Below are 23,907 nucleotides of genomic sequence, written 5' to 3' on the forward strand. Positions count from 1 at the left end.
AACCTGCATTGGACAAGGTGATGATGCTGGAACTTTTGTTTGGTGTCGTTCCGGTCAGATTCACAAAGAGGACTGCCAAAAGAAAACATCCAAATTTCCACAGTCCTTCATGCATGTCAGGCAAAGGATCTGGGGAGATGCTTTCTTATTCCTTCAATTCAAAAAAAAAAGTCTCATTGTCCAAGATGACAATGCATAATACCACAGAGCAAAAACTGTTTAAAGCATCCCTTGGAGAAAGACGCCACCCAGTCAATGTCATGGCCTGCAAATAGCCCAGATCTCAACCCAATTGTAGTAGAAATTGAAAAAAAATTGTCCTCCGACCTGCAAATATGCTTGGCACCTGCAATTAAAGAGAGTTGGCACCAGATTGATGAAGAATCAAAGAGAGTTGGCAACAGATTGATGAAGAATACTCTTTGTCAGAGACTGCAAAGTAGCTTAAAGGCCAAAGGTGGTGCAACTAAATACTAGTGGTATGTTGGATTGTGTTTTTTTTTGTCTGTTTTTCATGATTCCATATTGTTTTCCACAAAATGGAGTGATTCCATATTTATTTCCCTGCACTTGCTCTATAAAAGTAACATTTACCGACCATTGCAATGTTTTTTCTTCATTTCTTTTCTTGTTTTCGAACGCCAATATGTTGCACTTTGGAACGACTCTACGATTGTTTCATGTTCGTGCCTTAAGTTTTTTTCTACAGAATAAAATATCTGAGTGAGGGCTTGTCCAAGACTGGTGATTCCATACTTTTTGCTTGGGGTTTGTTGGGAATTAGATATCAAAATGTACCGTTTACCAAATTGTTCGAATTAGTTATCTGACTCCATTAACCAAACACAACCTACATTCACCCAATTCTCAATTCCTTTTGCTTTCTCCTTTTGGCCATCTTCTCCTCGCATAATGGTGTGCCGGCTCCTCCCATAGGCGTGCCAAGGAAGCCCAAAGTGAGCTTCACAATCTCATTAGACGAGCATCTTGATGTCTGGAACATACTGTGTCAGCACACTCACACGTCCTGTTATCTACAGAACTAGACAAAATATTATGCATTTAGAACAGCCCGACCTGACCTTGTACATTGAACTAAAGCCCACTCAGTGAAAAATCTTCATTGCCTTATGAGTCAATCGTATAAAATCCTTTATAGTCAAATGTATAAAATATTTTATTGTCAAATGTATAAAATCCTTCTGGTTGTAGAAATAATAATACAGTAATGTCTTATGCTCCTGCGTGTGGGTAAACCTAATCGCTCTCCGTCTCTCTCCTGTCAGTAATTATTAAATGATGACACTATCCATCTATCGGCAGATTATGCATATGAAATAAAATCTAATCCTAAAAATTTGGGGGAATTAACTATCAAAATGTACCGTTTACCAAACTGTTCGAATTAATTATCTGACTCCATTAATCAAACGCAACCTACATTCATCCAAAAATTATGCGCGCTCGTTTCTTGAGAGAAAAAATGACCAGAAGGATCACACGGGAGCAGATGTTTATTTTTCCTAACAGAAGAACTAAGTGTACTCCATCGGAGACAGATGAAGAGATGTTTGAGTGTGTGTGGGAAGCCTCCTTCTGAAGTCCTTTAGCTTTCTCTTATTGGCCCACGTCTCCACGCAAGATGCCGTCTCGGCTCCTCCCATGGGCGTGCCAAGGAATTGTTTGCACCCAACGATCTCACGACACAGCGCCTTGATGTCTGGCTTCCCAAAACAACGCCTGTCGTCCTGCGTCAGCAAATCCACGAGTCCTGTAATCAAAACTTCCTAGACTAAATATTATGTATTTCGAACAGCCTGCACTGTCATTGAACTAAAGCCCAGTCAGTGAATATCTTTGCATTGAACTTAGTCAATTGTATAAAATCCTTTATAGTCAAATGTATAAAATCCTTTAAAAGTAATTCTATTATTGCTTAATTTACCTATAATTTATTTTTTTTCATATTTTTTTTCTGCAACCGCGGCAGAATACGATAGCATTTTTTCCGTATCCTGATTACAGGTATTCCGTTATTCTGCTGGACAGGCTGCATGTGGCCCGCAGGCCGTAGTTCGCTTCCATGATTTCGTACGAGATTTCTTTTGCAGACAAGACTGCAGACCGAGAGAAAAGAACCAGATTTTCAGGTCGCACAGGTAAAGCTGGGAGGCTCCGAGGCGAGTCAGGTGTGGTTTTGCCACCAAGCGAATACCAGCCGCACTCGGACCCTGGCAACAGCTGCAACGGGTTCAAATTCACCTGGAAAAACCTGCAAAGAAAACCAAAGAGGGAGAAAAACTACATCCGCTGTGAGTAGGATACTCGGACTTTCATTAGAAGGTTTCGAAAACCGAGATGACAAAAACGGAAACTTTGCAGGAGTCGAAGGATTGAGCGCAAAAGACGGGACAAATGGCCCAAAAAGGGGACGGTGTCGAACCCAAGATCGAGCTCTTCGTCAAGGTGAGGCTCGGCGTTATTGTTTTGTGGATTTATAAAGCGCTAAATATTTGCATATTTACACATTCAAAGCCGTGGAAGTAACAAATAAACAAACTTGATGGCATTATTGTCAATCACTACTCAGCATTTCTCTGTAAGTTTTTATGGCAATTAAACAAAAGATGCACTCTTTTTATTACTGTATCTATTTTTAAACTATTTCTTATATTTTTGTACATGTTTTATACAGCAAAAAATAAATAAATCAATTATTTCCTGCAAAAACTTGAATTTTAGTAGATTTTAAGTAACTTTTCTCTTGAAATACAAAGGAGTTCTTAAATTAGCATACTCATGTAATATGATATAAGGCACATATTATTATTATTATTTTTTAATCCTTTAGATATATATATTTCTTTTTTTGGTAAAAAGAAAAAGCCATAATTATACCTATTTAAAATATCATTTTTCTTATTATAAACATTTTTAGTCATATTAAAACAAAATATTTTAAACAATAAAATAATACATTCGTTTTATTCATTATGTATCATTTTATTTTATTTTAACTAATAAAAAATCTAAATTAGCTAATAGTGTGTATACATATCGTAAAAAGTATTTTATTTTATTATTTTTATAGTTGAACAATAGACGAAAAATAAAGTAAAATGATGATATGAATAATTACAAAAGAATAAATAACACAATAAAAGTAATACAAGTTTTGAATTTTACATTTCCTACTGGAAAATCAAATGAGAAATAGTGTAACACGAGAAATATAAATTAAATTAAAACGAACAAATGATCAAATGAAAATAATCATTTTAAAAATCGATATTTTCATTATTTTTACTAAAAAAGTGAAATATTTAATAAAATAAAAAAATAATACGTCAAATAATGCTACGTGAATATGAATCAAAAACAATAAACCTTATCATGTTTCAAGTATTATTTTAGATTATAAATCATAAAATAAGGGGAAATATAAATACCTAAAATAACAGTAAATAACAATAATAAATAAAAAATAACAAGTCAGCAATAATGAAATAAACATGACATTTTTTTTTACCAAAAAGACTAGTCAAATATAAGAAAAGTACAAAACACCATGATAAAAAATAACAATAAAAAAAAAATCCTCAGTGTTATTATTATTTTTATCTGGGAAAAAGATAAATAAACATGATGATAAATAATTAATAAAATAAAAACAATACATGTAATCATGTTTAATCATTATTTATCCTAAAAGAAAAGTGAAAAATAGGGTAAAATAACAAAAATCTAACAAAATAATGACCCATGACATTTACAAAAAAAAAACGTACATTTATAACATTTTTAAGTATTATTTTCCTCTTTTTTTGCCCGATGAAGTGAAAAATAGAACAAAACAAGAAAAATAATACTTAACATTGTCAGAATTCTTAGCCAATGAGGTAAGTATTTTCTTTTGCAGTGCGCAGAACACGGTTGCCTCATTTTGAGATACCATATTTCACAACAGCATTCATTTGTAAGAGCAAGAATGAGGAAAAGGGCAAAATCCTAACAAAATGAAGGCTGGGAATTGTTTTATCCGACGTTCCTTGGCTTGGAATTCCACGGGTGTTGGACAATCCACAGCCGGAACCGAAAAGGGGAAAAAGAGAAAAAAGAAGAAACCAAGAAAAGAGTAAAAATGAACAAGGAGAGAAAAACAAGAAAATGGGAAAAAGAGAAAAAGAGGAAAAATAACAACAAAAAGACAAGAAAAATAAGTGAAAAGGAATAAAGGGAGAACAAAGGAAGAGAAAATAAGGAAAAAGCGGGTAAGAAAAAAAGAAAAAACAAAAAAACATGAAAATGACACAGTAAAGATGAATAAAGGGAGAAGACAGAGGACAGAAAGACAGCAAAAGAAAAAGGAAAAAAGAAAATAGTATGAAAAACCAACAACAAAAAAGACAAGTCATAAAGGAATAGAGAAAATAACAAAGGACAAAAAGAAAAGAAAAGAAAAAAGAGTGAAAAAACAGGGGAAAAGGACACAAGAAAAAGTAAAACATGAGTACATTGAGAAAAATGAAAAAATAAGACTAAAAAGGAAAAAAGTGAATAGCTGAAAAAAGAAAGGGAAAAAAAGAAAAAGGAATAGAAAAAAATGTAGAAAAATAGGACAAAAAGGTAAAAAGAGAGAACAAAGGCAGAGAAAAAAAGGAAAAAAGAATAAGAGAGAAAAGGAAAGAAAAGAAGACAAAATGAAAAGGGAAAAAAGGTGAGAAAAGTAGCAAAAATAAACCAAGAAAAAAAGAAAAAAAAACCTATTTATTTTGAAGTGTCCCCAAGGAACTGGTGCAAAGTTTTTACACGCTGTCCCTTTCAAATGAGACTGGAAAAAATCATGCAAATAAATCTGCATTGAAATTTTGCCACTGACAGAAAATTAATATAAATTAACAAGCAGCTCATAATTGTGTTGCTCTTGTAGATGACAGTCAAATATTTTTACCAGCAATAAAATAACAGGGAAGAAAATACTTAAAAGTCACTTAAAATACAGTCTCTTACAAAAGTCTTAAATATATCTTGGGAACTATTAAGGATATTTAAACAAATCTGGTAAATTCTGAAAGTTTGTCATTTCAATTTTCACATGGAATCTTCGATGTTTGCAACATTAGTCACAGCACAGAGATCAAATTCTTGACAAACGTGTCCCAGCATTGCATTGTCGATGGTTGCGACAGCTTTGGTTATTCCTGCCTTCGGCTCATCCTCGTCTCTGAGGCTACAGAGTGGCGGTGCCCCATAACTAGACTCTTTATCCCTTAATTTAGCCATTACCCAGTTTTCCACCATTTAGAGGTACGTCTCACCACTGCCTGTTGCTTTTTCGAAGAAGAATGGTCCTTAGGCAGTTTTGTTCCACATACAGGCATCTGGCTGATGCTCAAGAAGTTCACGTAGGTTCTCTGTACCCCATTTTTTGTTAATTCTGCCATTTACGTGAAAAGTCGGCTTCATCGCTTGAAACAAGCCGTCACATTTCAACTTCTGTTGCATTCCAAAGCAAAAGTCAAGAGGTCCTTCAACTTTTGGACAAACTGTAGCTTGTAAGGCATAATGTGCAGTAGTCTTCTTAAGACACGCTGAACACTTGTTGGAAGACCCTACTGGCTCTTCTTGTCACAAGGAGTCAGACAGACCCAAACGCGGGACGCAAGGGATGTGGTCTTACCCACTAGGGGACGTTTATTCAAACAGCAGCAGCAAAAAACTTTACCGACGAGAAGGAGGTGTGGGTCCGGGATGGTAGAGGAGAAACACTTTTTTGGGGGTGGTGAGAATCTTGAAAAGAAGACATTTGGAGTGGAAGGTCTTGGGATGAGGAGGGAAAACCTGAGAGGAAGACTGGAGAGGGGGTCTTAAGGTGTAGAGAATCTTGAAAAGGAGACTTGGCAATACCTTTGAAAAGAGGGTTGGAGTGGCAGGTCTTGGGATGAGGAGGGAACACTTGAGAGGGAACACTTGAGAGGGGGTCTTGAGGTGGAGAGGATCTTGAAAAGGACTCTTAGGAATACCTTCAAGAAGACGGTTGGAGGGGCAGGTCTTGGGACGAGGAGGGAAAACTTGAGAGGAAGACTTGAGAGGGGGTCTTAAGGTGGAGAGGATCTTGAAAAGGACCCATGGGAATACCTTTAAGAAGATGGTTGGAGTGGCAGGTCTTGGGATGAGGAGGGAACACTTGAGAGGGGGTCTTGAGGTGGAGAGGATCTTGAAAAGGACCCTTGGGAATACCTTTAAGAAGATGGTTGGAGTGGCAGGTCTTGGGACAAGGAGAGAAAACTTGAGAGGGAGATTTGAGAGAGGATCTTGAGGTGGAGAGAATCTTGAAAAGGACACTTGGGAATACCTTTAAGAAGATGGTTGGAGTGGCAGGGCTTGGGACGAGGAGGGAACACTTGAGAGGGGGTCTTGAGGTGGAGAGGATCTTGAAAAGGACCCTTAGGAATACCTTTAAGAAGATGGTTGGAGTGGCAGGTCTTGGGACGAGGAGAGAAAACTTGAGAGGTAGATTTGAGAGAGGGTCTTGAGGTGTAGAGGATCTCGAAAAAGATCCTTGGGAATACCTTAAAGAAGACGGTTGGAGTGGCGGGTCTTGGGACGAGAAGGGGAAAACTTGAGAGGAAGACTTGAGTGGAAATCTTGGGATGACGAGAATCTTGAAAAAGAGACTTGGGAATGCCTTTAAAAAGAGAGTTGGAGTGGCAGGTCTTGGAGTGGAGAAACTGGAATGTGGAAAGAATTAGAGGAGGAGGTCATGAGAGGCGAAGCTTCTCGTTTCTTCAGGATTCAAAACGATTGAGCAAAGTGAGATGGGAGCCTAAGGGGGTTGATTGTCCAATTGGAAACACCCAGGGAGAGGAAAAGTGAAGGGGACTTGGAAACTTAAGTAACGCTGCCATCTTTTGGGGAAAAGGGGGACTGCAGGGACCAACCCATGACCCTTCTAATCGATTAACAGGGGCTCTGCTGGAAAGAAGCACAAAACGAGAGGGGCATCCCGTTCTTTTAGCTGGGCATGAGTAAAAGTTGATTGCACAAAATATTAATTCCTACTTTTCAAATATTCATTTGTTAGCACGATATAAACCTTTGAATACATTTGATTTATTTTCACAATTGTGTCTCACATGTCGTTGATTCTTTGAAAATACTTTGAGGTTTTTTGATCTATAAGTTTGAAGGCTGAATTACGGTACGAGGTAGAAAAGTTCTTGTGTGGGGGGGGGGGGGGGGGGGGGGGGCAATACTTTTGCAAAGCATTGTAACCAAATAAATAAATAGATACATTCATACATAAATAAATAAACTTGCCTTTCCCCCTGTTAATAAGGTAAAAAATGTGTTCGTTTCTTTCATAGCGAGAGACATAGTGTCTTTGTAGTGCCTAACACACGAAAGGTCCCTGGTTCGAGACCGGGTTGAAAGGGATGGGCGCCACCAGGCTGTATGCGTCCAAGACACACCACAGGAAATGGTGCCCCTACCACTCTAGTGGTTAAGGGATCCAACCCAACATAGCTATTATTACTTTAGTGTTGTGTGTCATTACAATTATTGTAGAAAAGTTTCCCTTAGAACAGGGGTGTCCAAACTTTTCAGACAGCGGGGCCGATTTGATAAGCTGAAAATGTGTGAGGCTCGACCATTCAGCCTGGAATTCCCTTACCAATCTTTGACAAATCCACCCTCTATGAAGGGTTTATAGTGCTTGACGATCAGCGGTGCAACTTCTTACCTCGCCTTTGTAGCATTTTCATTTAACTTGCAAGGTCTTGTTAAAACAGCTTCCAGTTGCTTTACCTTTTCACAGCATTCATTTCCAGTTAGATTTCTATAGTCAGTATATATTGCCTGGGAGTGCCTCTTGGTATTATATTCCTTGAAAACAGCTTCAGTCCATTGACAAACTAGGCAGACACTACTGTTTTGGATTTTGGTAAAAAAAATACTCTGATTTTCACTTCTCCTAGAAGCGGCAGCCCTCACAATCAACTTTCCTTTTTTTATTTACAGTCACCATGTGGGAGATGGGGTTGGATAAAATTCTCTGAGAAAACCAATGGAAAGGTGGCCAAAGGGCTACTGCCAGAATCTGGTAGAAGATTTTTATTTTATAATGTGGTCACTATTCCTGGCGGGCTACATATTATATATTTTATGACAAAGGCTGCGGGCCAGTAAAATTGTCATCATGGGCCGTAATTAGCCCCCGGGCCGGACTTTGGACGTGCCAGCCTTAGAAAAACAATTTAACAGTGAGAGGCATGTGCCAACCACTTATCCACTGTGCCATCGACTAAAAAAGGGCAACAGACTGTCCTGCAGAGATTAGGGCCAGGCCCATGAATTACAACATTTCCTAAGAAAACTGATTGTGTAATGAATGAGTAATTCGAACAGTTGTACGTCGAGATATAACCAAAACAAAGAGGTTTACACACCCTGTGTTTAAATGTCACATTTTTGTGGAATAAACCAAAAAAGACACATAAAAGAAATGGTTTTACATGTGTGTACACCTCTACATAACTGTAAATGTCACAGATACCAAAAAGAAATACCGAAACTACTTTTGATGACTAAGATATCCACTCCAGAAAGATCCGTACTTGGACCATTTACAGCAGGGGTGACAAACTCATTTGAACTCGGGGGCCACACGATAGAAAAAACATTCTGTCAGGGGCCGGACTAGTAGATTAAAGAGAAAGAAAAAGTGATGAAGAAATAAGAGAGAAAGGGAGGAAAAAGGAGAGAGGGCAGGACAAAGAAAGAAAAAGAGAGAGAGGGAGAGAACGTGAGAAACAAAAGATAAAAAGTCGCGAGAGAGGGGGAAAAGAAAGAAAGAGAGAGGAAGAAAGAAATCCAAAGAGAAATAGAAAGACAGAAGGAGAGAAAGAGAAAAGAGAGAAAAGGAAAAAAAGTAGGAGCAAAAGAAGTTAAAAAGACACAGAGAGGAAAAAGAGACAGAGACAGAGTGGGAGAAATGGGGTGGAAAAAGAGACACAGAGAGAGAGAGAGAGAGAAACAAAAGATAAAAAGTTGTGAGAGAGGAGGAAAAGAAAGAGAGGGGAAGAAAGAAATCCAAAGAGAAATAGAAAGACAAAAGGAGAGAAAAGAGAAAAAGCGCAAAGGTTATGAAGAGAGAGAGACAAAAGAGACAAAAGGAAAAAAGGAACTTAGAGCAAAAGAGGTTAAAAGACACAGAGAGTGAAAGAGACAGAGACACAGAGTGGGAGAAAAGGGGTGGAAAAGAGAGAGAGAGGGTGAGAGCGTGAGAAACAAAAGAAAAAAAGTCGCGAGAGAGGGGGAAAAGAAAGAAAGAGAGAGGAAGAAAGAAATCCAAAGAGAAATAGAAAGACAGAAGGAGAGAAAAGAGAAAAGAAAGCGCAAAGGGTAGGAAAAGAGAAAGAGAAAAGAGAGAAAAGGAAAAAAGGAAGTTAGAGCAAAAGAGGTTAAAAGGCACAGAGACAAAGAGCAACAAAGGAAGAGAAAAAGAGAGACACAGAGAGTGAAAGAGACAGACAGAGTGGGAGAAAAGGGGTGGAAAAGAAAGAAAGAAAGAGAGAGAGAGAGAGAGAGAGAGAGAGAGAGAGAGAGAAATAAATACAAGTACAGTGTCTTTGTTCGAGGCACCTGGCTTTGGCAACATCAAGTTGACATAATTCAACCTGCAGCTTGTTTTTCTCTAGCGCTTCTCTGAGTGTTGTCTCGCGAGCCGGGTTCAATCCCTTAGCGGGCTTGATCTGGCCCGCGGGCCGCCTCTTTGACACCTGTGCTTTACAGGGAAGGGTGACCGATATCATTTGCATACCTACTAGAACTCATTCCATGTTCTAATCCAGGGTGGGCAACTATTTGGAGTCGGGGGCTGCATCGGGTTCCAAAGTTTTGGCCATAGGGCCCATCTTGGAATTTTTTCATCTAGGAATAAATGCCGTAAATTCCGGACTATAAGCCGCAACTTTTTTCCCAAATGTTCAGCCCTGCGGCTTATCCGGTGAAGCGACCAATTCATGTATTTTTTCTAACGGCCGCTTATGACAAGGAAGACTTCAACTCCTTAGATTATGCAAAAACTGTCTATATGACAAAGGTACTTTCAGATGGCGAGGAGACGCCTTTTAATAATAAGAAAGAAGGGGCGGAGCAAACGCGGGCTGATGGGAACTGGGGACGGGTAAAGGTGAGTGTTTGTGACCGCAGGAGACAATAGTGGATATATATTTTTCCCACCCTTACCTTTGGAAATATACACTTTTTGTTCCTTGGATTACTTTCAACAGGTACCCCGACTCTGCAGGTCTGCATCAAATGATAACTAGCTTGCTCTGTTCACTCCATGTGTTGGCCGGGTACTGCAGTGCCAGCGGGAACGATGCAATAGCACTGGTAGTCTGTTGGCCCATTGGCTAGGATCTTGACACATTTCATTTAATGGGAGCAAGTGTCTCGGCCTATTAGCTTCGAAATTTATCATGAATTGACTAATAATAGATAGTGGATGATTGATTTATTGAATAGTTATTGAATATATCAATACATTTATCCAAAATCCCCACGCCAACAAAATAGTTCATTCAAAAAACGTCCATTATTTAATGTGGGCGCATGCGGCCAATATACCGGTACGGCTTGTGTATGTACTAAGTCGGTTTTCCTCCCGAGATGGAGGTGGGTGCGGCTTATAATCAGGTGCGCCTTATAGTCCGGAATTTACGGTATACATGTTGTATCTAGGACAATTTTAGCAGTGTATTTTGGTGGAGAGGCTGTGGTGTGACTTCCATGTTCTTATTTTAACACAAGGTTATTGTGTGTATTATAATTCTGCACATGTAGAGATATAAAGAGAAGATTTACACAACTTTTATAAAAGAAAATGTTGCTTCAGAAGGGTGTACAGGCGAGAAGAATGCTAATTTACCAAATAGCTAGATAGATAGCTAGATAGACAAATAGATAACGCTGGTTTGCTAGTGATCCCAAGAACCAAGAAGAGATCTGCAGGTTCAAGGGAGATCTCCATTCGGGCCCCGGTGCTGTGGAACGCTCTCCTCTCTGAGATTCGCAACCTCAGTGGAACTGTTTAGCTTGGGCAAAAGTAGCAAAAAACTCAAAATAATTGACCATGGCCAGCCCAAACACCCAAAGATGTTAACCAGAAAGCGGCCATGCCACTCGGGTCAGGGTGACACAAACTCTTCTGATCAACTGCAGGGGCCGAAAGGTCTCCCACACCCTAGTTATAGGGTCACTAAATGTGAGAGGATGTGGAAGTAAAGTGACTGAGTGGAAGAAAGAGGAGATTGACTAAAATAGATTACTAAAACTTGCCTTTTCCTCTGGTAACGGGTTAAATTTTTTCTATTGCTTTGGCATAGTTTTTATTGGTGTCGTTTGCTACGGCGATGTGATTTTATCTTGGCAGGCCAGCAATGATGCGGAAAGTGTTGGCAACTGTCCTTTCTCTCAAAGACTCTTCATGATTCTCTGGTTAAAAGGGGCCAAATTCCTCCTTACCACAGTCGACATGAAAAGGTAAGCATCATTTGCACTCACCATGTTTCTTTTTTGAGTATGCTGTTGTCATGGTGATGTAGCTTGTACTTGCCCAAGACACCCAACAGGAAATGAGGCCCCTACAATCCTAGTGGTTAAGGAGTCCAACCAACCAAGTGTCCAACTCATTTTAACTCGAGGGCCACACGATAGAACAAACATTCTGTCGGGGGCCGGACGAGTAGATTAAAGAGAAAGAAAAAGTGATGAAGAAATAAGAGAGAGAGGGAGGAAAAAGGAGAGAGGGCGGGACAAAGAAAGAAAAAGAGAGAGAGGGAGAGAGCGTGAGAAATAAAAGCTAAAAAGTCGTGAGAGAGGGGGAAAAGAAAGGGAGAGGAAGAAAGAAATCCAAAGAGAAGTAGAAAGACTGAAGGAGAGAAAAGAGAAAAAGAAAGTCTGAAGGGAATGAAGAGAGAAAGAGAAAAGAGAGAAAAGGAAAAAAGGAGGTTAGAGCAAAAGAGGTTAAAAACACACAGAGAGAGAAAGAGACAAAAAGCAACAAAGGAAGAGAAAAAGAGAGACACTGAGAGTGAAAGAGACAGAGTGGGAGAAAAGGGGTGGAAAAGAAAGAGAGACAAAGAGAGAGAGAGAGAGAAATAAATAGAAGTACAGTGTCTTTATGAGAGGCACCTGGCTTTGGCAACATCAAGTTGACATATTTCAACCTGCAGCTTGTTTTCCTCTTGCGCTTCTCTGAGTGTTGTCTTGCGGGCCAGATTCAACCCCTTAGCGGGCCCGATCTGGCCCGCGGGCCGCCTATTTGACACCTGTAAAGTAGAGTCACGTTTATTTGTGACACCCTTGAACACAAGAAGTCTCAAAGAGCTGTACAAACTACAGACTATTGTTACACCATCCCCTGATCTAAAACCTTCATGAGAGAAAGGTAAAACTCAAAACCTCAGTATGAGGAATATGAGAAAATCTTGAGAAGGGACCGCACATGAGGTCATCTCCCTTCCAGGATGACCAGACAGCAAAGGATGTTGCAATAACAAGAAATAAAATTAAAAATCAAATATAAATAATTCAAGTATAGTATAAAATAAAAAGTATGACTAGGTTGCAAAGGATGTAGCATTAACAAACAAAACACAGATATTGTCACCATGACATATAAGAGTGTTTTAGCCTAGTTTTAAACAGTTCCACTGAGGTTGCAGATACAATTTCAGAGGGAATCACATTTCACAGCACATCGGCCCAAATAGGGAACATTCTAGAACCTGCAGATTTCTTCTTGGCTCTTGGGCTCACAAGTAGACCAGCGAGGAGGATTATAGAGGGAAATTAAATCTATCTTATGGGAGAGGGGCAAGTCTACGAAGACTTTTGTATAATACCAACAGAACCTTAAAATCACGTTTTAGTAGATTATACTATTTCACGGGTGGGCTTTATTTCTGTTTCTTGTTAGTGTCTCTTTTAAAATGAAATTCAAATAAGTTACCGTATTTTCCGCACTATAAGGCGCACCTAAAAGCCTTAATTTTTTTCAAAAGCTGACCATGCGCCTTATAATACAGTGCGCCTTATATATGGCTCAATATTAAATCGCAAGGTCTCGCAACTTACGCAACAGCCGCCGACTCGATTTTCCCCCGAACGTGGAGTAGTCCGCGGTGTATGCTGGGATTCATATACCGGCGTTACATTGGCTAAGCAATGTGTCAATCATCATTTGAATCGATCGCTATTGGCTGAAGTTATTCGGAGCTTCGGATAGGCTAGAGGGCCAAAACAAAGCCTGCAATTGGCCGAAAAAGATGTGTCAATCATCAGTCAAATCGATCGCTATTGGCTGAAGTTATTCGGAGCTTCGGATAGGCTAGAGGGCCAAAACAAAGCCTGCAATTGGCCGAAAAAGATGACTGAATAGCAAGCTTGCTAAACTACGCCTTAAAGAAACATGTTTCATTAGTCTGTATTTGTAAACATTTTACTCTACTGGATTTACTACACTCACGGTTGTAAAAAGACCATGATTGCGTATCATTATTGAACGTGAGAACTTAGGTGAGCTATGCGGCTTTATATTTTCCCGGTATCTTGTTTTAGAACGATCTTGATGTTGCTGTGACGAGTTGAGTGCATTAAACTCAATTCCAAGTGTTTATTGTCATATGCACAGTAAAGTTGCGAGCGTAAAAGAAAATAGAAACTAAGGAATGGTTGGCATTTCTTGAATCCCAAGACTTTAACCTTCCGAATGATATTTGAAACGATGCATTTGAGTGACATCGTACGGACACCGCATTCGCACGTGTCTACGACACGTATTTGCTCCTTTGCTAGCTTTGGGAATGTTAAGGGGGTAATCAGTTGGACTGAATCATCTGACTGTTTTGTCGACGTTCCCGTTGTAGCGCCTTATAATCCGGTGCGCCTTATCTATGGAAGATATAGGACCAAAAACTATTTTTTGGGGGTGCGCCCTATAACCCGGTGCGCCCTATAGTGCGGAAAATACGGTAAATTGTTTTTCTTGTGTTTCAGAGCCCCTGATGTGCTAAAGACCTTGGCTCCAGGTTCTCAGCCTCCCTTCCTGGTCTACAACGAGGAAGTCAAAACGGACGTCAACAAGATCGAAGAGTTCTTAGAGGAGAAGTTAGCGCCACCTAGGTGCGACGACACACTCGGCATTGACTTTTTCACGCAAAGTCGGAATATTGAACATTTTTGGCCTCGCTTAATAATTTGTTGACAGGTTCGGGGAGTAGCAGAATCCATGTAACAGTGTTATTAGGTCATTAGGATACAAAAATTATTGTATTCTCTTAGAGTTACAGAAAATAAGAAGTAATCAAATTACAAGTGGATTTAGTTAAAATTAAGATGACTTTGCAGGATGACAATTTTCTACATAACGCGCTAATAGCAGAGGTGGGTTGTGACGAGTTACATTTACTCGGTTACATTTACTTCTGGGAGTAATTTTTTCTTCTTTTTTCTCTCTATTTTTTCTCTCTTTCTCCCTTCTCACTCTGTCTCTCTTTCTATTTCTCTTTTGTCACATAAACACATTGTAAACCTAGTACGCCGTAACCCTGTGGTCTACTGTATGGAGTTTATATGAGTTTTCTTGTCTGACTGACAAAAGCATGATGCCAGAAATCATCCATAAATTATTCAAAGAGGGAAATTATAACTTGAGGGGCTGTAGTAAATTCATAATCCCAAAGGTGAGAACCACCAGGAAAAGTATGTGTGTGTCTGTGTGTGGAGTCAAACTTTGGAACAATTTACAAGACGAGATCAAACAATGTCCAACTGTTCACTTGTTCAAATTAAATACAAAAAAAACATTCCTGGCGTAACACATAGATGAAGAGAATGGTGTATGAGCAGTGTTCCCTCTAAGGTGCGCGCGTGCGCAATTCTCAGCGCACAAGAAAATCTTGCCAGTGCACAAAAATGAGGGCTCAAAATGACTAATTAAGAAGCGACTTAAGTAAAGTTACAGTGCATGAAGGTTAAAATACACGGGTTCATTGACGTTGTGTCCTAAATGTGGTATTTTGAAGTCGAGTCGAAGTAGAACGAAGTTGAGTAAAGTTAGTAGAGTTTGTCGAGAACCGGCTTCTTCGGCTAGGCTCACTAAAAGGAACCGGCTCTTTTGGGTCCTAAATGGCTCTTCGGGTTGTTTTTGCTTCTTTAATCCCAACATGACCAAATATGATGTAAAATTATGCACAAAATGACTCAAAGGAAGGGGGGAATAGAACAAAAAAGAAAAAAATACCAAAATGAAAAAGCTGAGAAAAAAAGAAACAAAAGAAAGAGAAAAAAAGAAAGAAAAATTTAGAAAAAAGCCAGAAAAAAATAAAAGAAACAAATGTAGGAAAAAAGTAAATAGAGAACAAAAAGAAAAAAGTAACAGCTAGGAAAAAATAAACACAATGAGATTTTTTTAAAGGGATTTAAAAAAAAGTAGAAAAAAACACGGAAAAAAGAAGAAAAAGTTTGTGTTGCATTCAAATCATTTCCAATTAAATCTATTGAATCTTGTTGCCAACATTGTACTTCCACTAAAAAATGTGATTAAGTACAGTTCTGTATCTTACAACGGACTCAACAATCCCCCCAAAAATGTTAATATTATGCGACAAAATATATCAGGAAATAAAAAGAAATAGATATCTTGTGAAAGAATTGTAAGACGACGTAGGCCGTACAACCTTTGCAATAGTACATGAGTCAATTCATTCAAAAGAGAAAAAATATTTTGCATTGCCGGAAACTCAGCAAAACTTGATGTCACGTTTCGGACATGTTTGATAATGATTTAGTTGCCACACTTGGGATTGCTGTTGCTCACTGTTGTTTCAAGCGTTGCTCACCGACTTTGTGTGAACGCTCAGACCCCTGGAAAATTACAGGGAACATTGGGTATGAGTGATACGAGAGATTGGGGAAAATTGCGTCTAGAACTATGGTTAACTTTGTGTTATTGTTGCTATTGTTATATCATAACTGTTATTAATTATATTACAATTGTTGTTATATCATTGGTGTATTTAATAGGGAAGATGAAGGGGTCGGGAATATAAGCATTTTGCTTCTTACTACCCCTTTTCGAACATATTATGTAACATTATTTCGTTGTTGAATCATTGTTTCTGTTTTGTTTTTATTTTAATATTCGAATAAAGTTTTCATTCATTCATTCATTCACTGTCCGGCGACAGGTATCCCAAACTGTGCTGTCGATACAAGGAGTCCTCTTCGGCTGGAGAAGACATCTTCCGAAAGTTCTCAGCATACGTAAAGAATCCTGTGCCTGGATTAAATGACAGTAAGATTGAATTACAACACGAAAGGTTTTAAGATTTCTGCTTACGGTGCTAGCAATGAAATGTTTTGGGTTTGTACAGTCAACAGCAGCTATTTGTTGCACAGCCTTGAGGATATGTTTATTATGAATTCTGGGTCTTGTTTGTTTTCTGAGAATCTACTGGATTTACTGGTACCTTGTTTGGTATGTAACAATGAAAATATACTAAAACCTAAGATATTCTGGCTAGCCCGCGTCCCTTCGTCCCAGACGCATCATTTTTTCTGGGGACGCAACTTTTTTTTGACACAAAATTGTCATTATTACCCGATTACTTTTTTTTAAACAAAGATTTACCGCACTCCAAACTTTTCGTCAGGCAGATCCGGCAGATGTTGTTTTGGTCTCGAGGTTCGAGTTTTCGTCTGCACGCTGATCTCGAGTTGTGTGGTGAAAAGTCCGTCTCTTTTTAGAGAACCGGCTTTTTCTGTCACGGGACCGGACCAGATCGGAGGAAGGAGGCAGGAAGGGTGAACTTATTCGCGTTAACGATCAGTTACTTTTATTAAGGAAATGAAAGTCGTCCAACACTCAGGGACAGAAACAAAAAAAGGCTTACAGGCAAACAGGAACTCAGACTAGGAATACTCACGAAACAGGGTTTTACTCAGAACGGGCAAGTACAGGTTTCCTCAAGTCAAACAGAACAGAATAATGCAAAGTAATGCAATGAACCCGCAACCGGCAATCCCCAAAACCCGCCCTTAAGAAGCACACACGCAAATTAGATAATCTGCTACAGCCGGTGCCAAGGGGGCGGGGCCAGCCGGTCGCCACGGCGACCATGCTGGACATGACATTTTCGGCTCAACTCATTCAAGGGAGCCGGCTCTCAAACGGCTCACTTGCTTTGATGCATTATATTACGAATGATTATGTTGTATAAAGAAGTTAAGAAAAAAAAGAAGTATAAAAGGAGAAAATGAAAAAAAGACAGGTTTGTGGTTATCCCTTTAATCGGTATATTACCAACAATAATTTGATGCAGAAAATGAATACATAATTTGATGATTAAAACTGAATGAATATATAGATTTTTATTATATATTTGTCACAGATTTACAATTTCAACCTCGATAAGACTAAACTTTGGGGACCCATAGATCTCTGTTGGGACCCATAGATTTTTGAGCATGCGAGTCCCCGGGACTCATCACTTTTCACAGGTAAAATGAACACTGGCCACATTACACTGTGTCACGAGGGGACCGGACCAGAACGGAGGCAGGAAGGGAGAACTCAATTGAGTTGACGATCAAAACTTTTATTTACCAAAATAAAAGTCGTCCAAAACTCAGGTACAAGACAGAACAAACAGGCTTTAACAAAAACGTGCAAACACAGGTTTCTTCCGAATCAACCAAAACAGGACAGAGCAAAACAGAACGGGAAATGCAGACAGAAAATGCAAAACAGAAAATGCAATGAGCCAGCACCCGCAAAACCCCAAACCCACCCTTAAGTAGCACACAGGCAAATTAGCTGATCTACTGCAGCCGTGCCCAGGGGGCGGGGCCAGCCGGTCGCCATGGCGACCATGCTGGACACGACACACTGTTATTATTTTAAACAGGGCTGTATGTCGGAATGAGAACAAATTACCCCTTTGTGGAACTATCTTGTTTTTTGATCAAATGCAAAAAAATCATTTTTACTTTTTACCAAACTTCAACCAAAGTAGAAGGTTTTTTTAATTAGCCGTTGTTTATAAAGATTGAAAAAATATCTAAAATATGTGCCGGCCTCAAAATAGAAAACAAGCCAACGGAAACTCTGGAAATAGTTATATATTTTTCCAAAAGTTTAGGGTCGCTCGGACAGTTTTGTGTTTCCCATGAAAAAAATTATGCTCTTAATTAGGAAATGAGTTGTCCAATATTTGTGTTGTTTTTCCAGGGCCATTGCCTGACATAAGTTTCGGGGGGGTCATGTCAAATTCAGGGGGGGGCCCAACTACTATTACACCCCCTCCCAATTTTTTTTTTTGCAAAGCACCGTTTGCATGTGTTTTATTATTAGCTATTTTAAAAAAAAGCTATTTATTGGAAATAGTTCTACTGTGACTTCTTGCTAATTCGGGCTTCATTCTCATAATACTCATACTTATATTTTCTGTTGTTTTGCTTTTCATGTTATATTTATATTAAAGTTCCAATGCTGAAAAAAAACCCATTTTGTCCTTGAGGCAAATATCTATGAGTGAAAACCGAGCATAACTTTAGATATAACATTTTAGTTGATAGACAGACTGAGGAGATCATTTTTTCCTCATGCCATGAGGCTCTTAAACTCCACCCGGGGGAGTAAAAGCCCACGTTAAACCCCACTCCCACATTTGCATATTACAGTGTGTATTTTCAGTAGCACTATTTAAATACTCCATAGCAAAACGTTATATTGGGCATTTTTGTATTCTATATCTTTATTTTATTATTTTATTTTTCAACACCAGGATAGTGCTGGAAGTGTGAATTTCCCTATGGGGATGAATAAAGTATCTATCTCTCTCTCTCTCTCTCTCTCTCTCTCTCTCTCTCTCTCTCTCTCTCTCTCTCTCTCTCTCTCTCTCTCTCTCTCTCTCTCTCTCTCTCTCTCTCTCTCTCTCTCTCTCTCTCTCTCTCTCTCTCTATCTATCTATCTATCTATCTATCTATCTATCTATCTATCTATCTATCTATCTATCTATCTATCTATCTATCTATCTATCTATCTATCTATCTATCTATCTATCTATCTCTCTATCTATCTATCTATCTATCTATCTGATAATACTAGAGTTAAAATAGAATACCAGTTGTGCTGTAATACTCAGGTAACAAAACAACCTTTGATTTATTTATATCATTCTTTGAGGTTCATTCAAACATTTTTCAAAATTGAAATTGAGGTGTGCACTGGCAGGGAAAATACACTAAGGCAGACACCAAAATTAGAGAAAAAAAACCCCAATGTTTTCATGGATAAGGAAGCCTAACAATATAACCAAGAGATGAGAAAAAAAGTGTATAGTGTAGTATTGTTTTTAGTGTATTTTACGTCTAAATGAAAACACATCATCCCGCTAACATGGGGCGTGTTACCTGAACACAAGAAGAGGGTTAAACTGGTGCGATTTTTGTATTTTCCCCTCTAATAATCCCTCTCTTTGATGTTTTAGTGTTAGAAAAGAAGTTCTTGGCAACCCTGGTGAAGCTCAACCTGTACTTGGAAACGCCGCTTCCGCACGAACTGGACCAGAACCCGGACATGACCGAGTCTACGCGTTTATACCTGGATGGAGACAGTCTGACTTTGGCCGACTGTAACTTGCTTCCCAAACTCAACATTGTCAAGGTGAGGCAATTCTGTTCTCTCATTGGTCGAGTGTAAAATTGCGTTTGGTGTTACAAAAACAGTGTTGGGAATGTTACTTTAAAAAAGTAATTAATTTTAGTTACTCACTCCTTTTTCCAAAAAGTAACTGAGTTAGTAACTGTCAGGTTTGAAGCAATGTCAGGATGAAATAACAGACATTTGAGTTACAAACAAACTCATTTGTTAAAGAAAAGTAAGCCAAGCAGACAAAGCATAAATACTCTTAGATTGGCATGCAATGAATTCCACGGACTGAAGCGTGAGCGCCCTTCTTATACCAATTCATGGATTCTGATTGGAGGATAGAATAAACCACGTGCACGTAAGAGTATTCCGATTGGTTTAAATGCAGTGTAGACTGTTGGTCGCTAGATGGCGTGCGAGTATAATGAATGAGCAATAGGGATAGTGAAACTTTGTAAACACAATGCATCTCTGTGAGAAGATAAGCTACCTCTCGGCTTGGAATTTGGGAGTCTCAAGGTCATCTTGATTAGCCAGCTATCAGGCTTCATAGTGGCTTTCAAGTTGTAGCTTTGTAATCAAAGGCACGCCCCTTGGTGCCTGAGAACTTATTCTCCTGGCGAGGTGTTTGCCAAATCGGAAAACCACACACTTATTGAGCACTATAGAAATATGAATTCAAGGATGAGTCTGACATGGCGGAGACATTAAAACGCGCAGTGTCCAGATATGGCAAACTAACACAGACCCTGAAGACATTTGTCACTGTTGTAAACACCACCACTGAAGCAAGCTATCACATTGCTCACTGCAAAGCAAAGCACAGAAAACCATTTACTGATGGCGAATATTTTTAAGAAGCGTGTGTGTGCGTGTATGCGTGTGTGTGTGCGCGTACCTTCTGCTTTGCTGCTTTTATTTCAAGTTTTGATATCTTCTGCAACAAGATATCATTGATGAATGGTACGGTAGCTGTCAATAGCACTTGTTTTTTGATTGTACTTCATTGTTAATGAAGAATGGTTGATTCCGGTTCATTCTTGTGGCAAAAAGTTGAAGTCATGGATGTCTACAGGCCTTTCCATTTGTTAGTCACATTCATTTTTTAGTTGCTTGATGAACAAAAATAGTGGAAGATAAATTGGTCAGTTATACCAGTGTTTTTCAACCAGTGTGCCGTGAGACCTTGTCTAGTGTGCCGCTGGAATTTGCCCAATTTTATCTTTCCAAGAAATCAGGCCATTATTCAGTATTTTGGGAATCTTCAGAGAAGGAACTGTAATAGTCATCCATATCAGTAGGTGGCAGTAGATTTTTATATACTTTTTATGTACTAATTATCGGCTCTTGAGGTGGCACAGTACATTTAATAACTTCATTTGTTTAACATGGCGGTTTAAGGTTGCACTGTAAAAAATAAAATCATAAAGCACATCATTTTTTTTTTATTTTAAGTATTATTTTCTTCTTTTTATATACTAATTATCTGCTTATGAGGTAGTACAGCGAAATATTTAACATAACTTCATTTTCAAAAATTTTCGACGGACGGTGTGCTTCTGAACTTTTTTATAAGTAAACCTTGGTTCAAAAAGGGTTGAAAAACACTGAGTTATACGATTAAAATGTATATCCATATTGTATATTTGGACTGGTGTAAAATGACAGCTCTGTTGGATATTAAAAAAATGTTGTGCGAGTCATTAATCTTGGTGTGGCACACTGATTTACAAGGACATTTCAAAGTGGCACTCCACACCAAAAAGGTTGCTGACCCCTGGTGTAAATCCTCATCCCGCTCTTCAGCGATAGAGATGAGCCGTACCTCGGCATCGACATACAAAATCAACTACCGTAAATTCCGGACTATAAGCCTCTACTATTTTCCCAAACGTTCAACCCTGCGGCTTATTCAGTGATGCGGCCAATTCATGTAATTTTTCTAACAGCCGCCAGCGGCGCTCGAGTACAAAAGGTAAGATTTAGACCGGTGGAATACATGCGCCGAGGAAGACTGCAACTTCTGAGCTTGTGCACAGATTAAATTAGCGTGGACATATCCTCATCATGCAAATTGCAAAAAGAAAGGCACATGACGCAGCTTTCAAGCTAAACGCAATCGAGCAGTCCGATAAAGAAGGAAAAAGAGCTACTGCACGTTATCTTTACTTTGCGAGCGTGTTGCTAGCGTGTTTTGGAATAAGGGAGCGTGGGACGACGTCTATATGACAAAGTCTCTTTCCCATACTGAAAGAAGACGACTTTGATGACGTCAGTTATAAGGAGGAAGATGAGGACGGTTTACCGTGATTTCTACATGTACGGTATGTTTTTCTTAACAGACCCGTTTACTGTGTTGCGAGCGTGTTGCCAGTAGCATTTTGCTACCCTTCACAGGCACGGTTTGGGATGAAAGTTATAACATTATTATTAAAGCTTTGAAAACTCTCTCGGTGTACCGTCTTTCTTTGTAAATATGTGTAACCATGTATAATATGTATTTGCAACTGTATATTTTTGTAATGTATTTATTTTAGAGACTTATTCTGATGTTTTCCACGGGCGAATCAAAAAGAAGGAGCGAAAACAACGGGGGCTGACGGGAAGTGGAGTAAAGGTGAGACGTGTTTTTGGACGCAGCGGACAATAGTGGATATATATTTTTCCCACCCTTACCTTTGGAAATATACATTTTTTTCCCTTGGATTATTTTCAACGGGACCCGGACTCTGCAGGTCTGCATCAAACCTTAAGTACCGGCATCATGTTCCGTTCAATTTGCCGGCTGTGGTTTTTGGACTGTGTACTTTATATTCAGTTACAATCGCGGGACTCAAAGTCGGGTTTGGGTTGATTTTGTGATTGTGCTACATGTTTTAATGTGGGCGCATGCGACTTATACACAGGTGCGGCTTGTGTAAGTACAAAAGCGGTTATCCTCTTAAAATCTGGTGGTGCGGCTTATAATCAGGTGTGCTCTATGGTCTGGAATATACAGTAATCTGTAAACCATTTGTCGTTCTCAGGTGGTGTGCAAGGTGTACCGCAGCTTCGACATACCGGACCAACTGAAAGGCCTGAAACGTTACCTCGACAACGCCTACAAAAGGGACGAGTTTTCCTTGAGTTGCCCCAAAGACTTCGAGGTCCTCATCGCCTACCAATCCGTGGCCAAATATCTCAAATAAACCACACGGGATTGAACCCGTGAATCTTAGAAACGAGAGATCAGGGGTCATTCGAAATAGACGCGGTTGATCCTCCAAAATCCATGAAGCTATTTTGAAAGGTATTTTCATGTACATGCTGCTTTGACACCTAAATCCTGATGTTTTATTTCTGTGGCCTTATCTCAAAAGATTTTGCCCAATACGTATTATGCATTCGGTGTAAACTGCAAAGAAGTATAAGCTTTAGAATGAATGCACCTTTAACATCATATTTTGATCTCATATCTCTTTCTCAAGACGTTTGTACATATTGGAGAGAATGCAATACCTCTTTTTCATACTATTATTACTTTTTTTGATGCTACTTTTTAGTCACTGGTTGATATGCATTCCTGAAATAACTCATCATGTTATTACTATGTTATTACTATGTTATTACCAGGTTGCGATGATTAGAAGTAGATTTCAGAAGAATTGATGGTAAAAGACACTCATCATGCCAATGATTTCTAATGCCACTCAGAAATCAGAAGAATATCAATATGTCCCATCATGTTTATGACCCCTGCGTTAGGGAGTAGATATACCTGTATTCATTTTGTCTAAATTGAAATAAAATACAAAGAAAACAATAACTTTCTGGCTTGATTCTTTGTTTTACCCGACACCGGACGCAATAATATACATATAAAAAGAAACTAATACATGTCTAACTGCATAGTCATTTGTACATAAATATAAGCCTTCTTTTTGAAATTCGTAAAGTAGAAACTGTTATTTTTTTAAATGTGTTTTTTACAATCAGTATAGGATGGGCGCTGCCAGGCTGTACTTGCCCAAGACACCCCACAAGAAATGGTGCCCCTACAACCCTGCAATCAAATACTGTATTATACATGAAACCCAAAGAATAAACCCCTTTTACAGGCTCAAGCATTTACTTAACGAATAAAAATACAGTTTTTCTTTTACAAATACCTACTGCATTGTCAAATAAAAGCCCGTGAAAAGTGA

General features: G+C 38.9%; 1 protein-coding gene across 1 annotated transcript; it reads left to right on the plus strand.

Annotated features, from left to right (window-relative positions):
* Positions 1–660: 660 nt before the first annotated feature.
* On the plus strand, positions 661–23,528 carry clic3 (CLIC family member 3). Its single transcript, XM_088355637.1, has 7 exons — positions 661–2,312; positions 2,383–2,466; positions 11,441–11,550; positions 14,068–14,193; positions 16,260–16,366; positions 19,563–19,738; positions 22,750–23,528. The coding sequence occupies exons 2-7, from the start codon at positions 2,416–2,418 to the stop codon at positions 22,909–22,911; spliced, it is 732 nt and encodes a 243-aa protein (XP_088211763.1). The 5' UTR covers positions 661–2,312; positions 2,383–2,415; the 3' UTR covers positions 22,912–23,528.
* The last annotated feature ends 379 nt before the right edge of the window (positions 23,529–23,907 follow it).

The sequence above is a fragment of the Urocampus carinirostris genome, chromosome 16 (genome assembly GCF_059441175.1).
Source record: "Urocampus carinirostris isolate Australia breed hairy pipefish chromosome 16, RoL_Ucar_1.0, whole genome shotgun sequence".
Classification (NCBI taxonomy): domain Eukaryota; kingdom Metazoa; phylum Chordata; class Actinopteri; order Syngnathiformes; family Syngnathidae; genus Urocampus; species Urocampus carinirostris.

Coding starts and splice junctions, on each gene's coding strand:
- clic3 (XM_088355637.1), top strand. CDS start 2,416: ATGGCCCAAAAAGGGGACGGTGTCGAACCCAAGATCGAGCTCTTCGTC. Junction 2,467..11,440: donor AGATCGAGCTCTTCGTCAAG/GTGAGGCTCGGC, acceptor TTATCTTGGCAG/GCCAGCAATGATGCGGAAAG. Junction 11,551..14,067: donor ACCACAGTCGACATGAAAAG/GTAAGCATCATT, acceptor CTTGTGTTTCAG/AGCCCCTGATGTGCTAAAGA.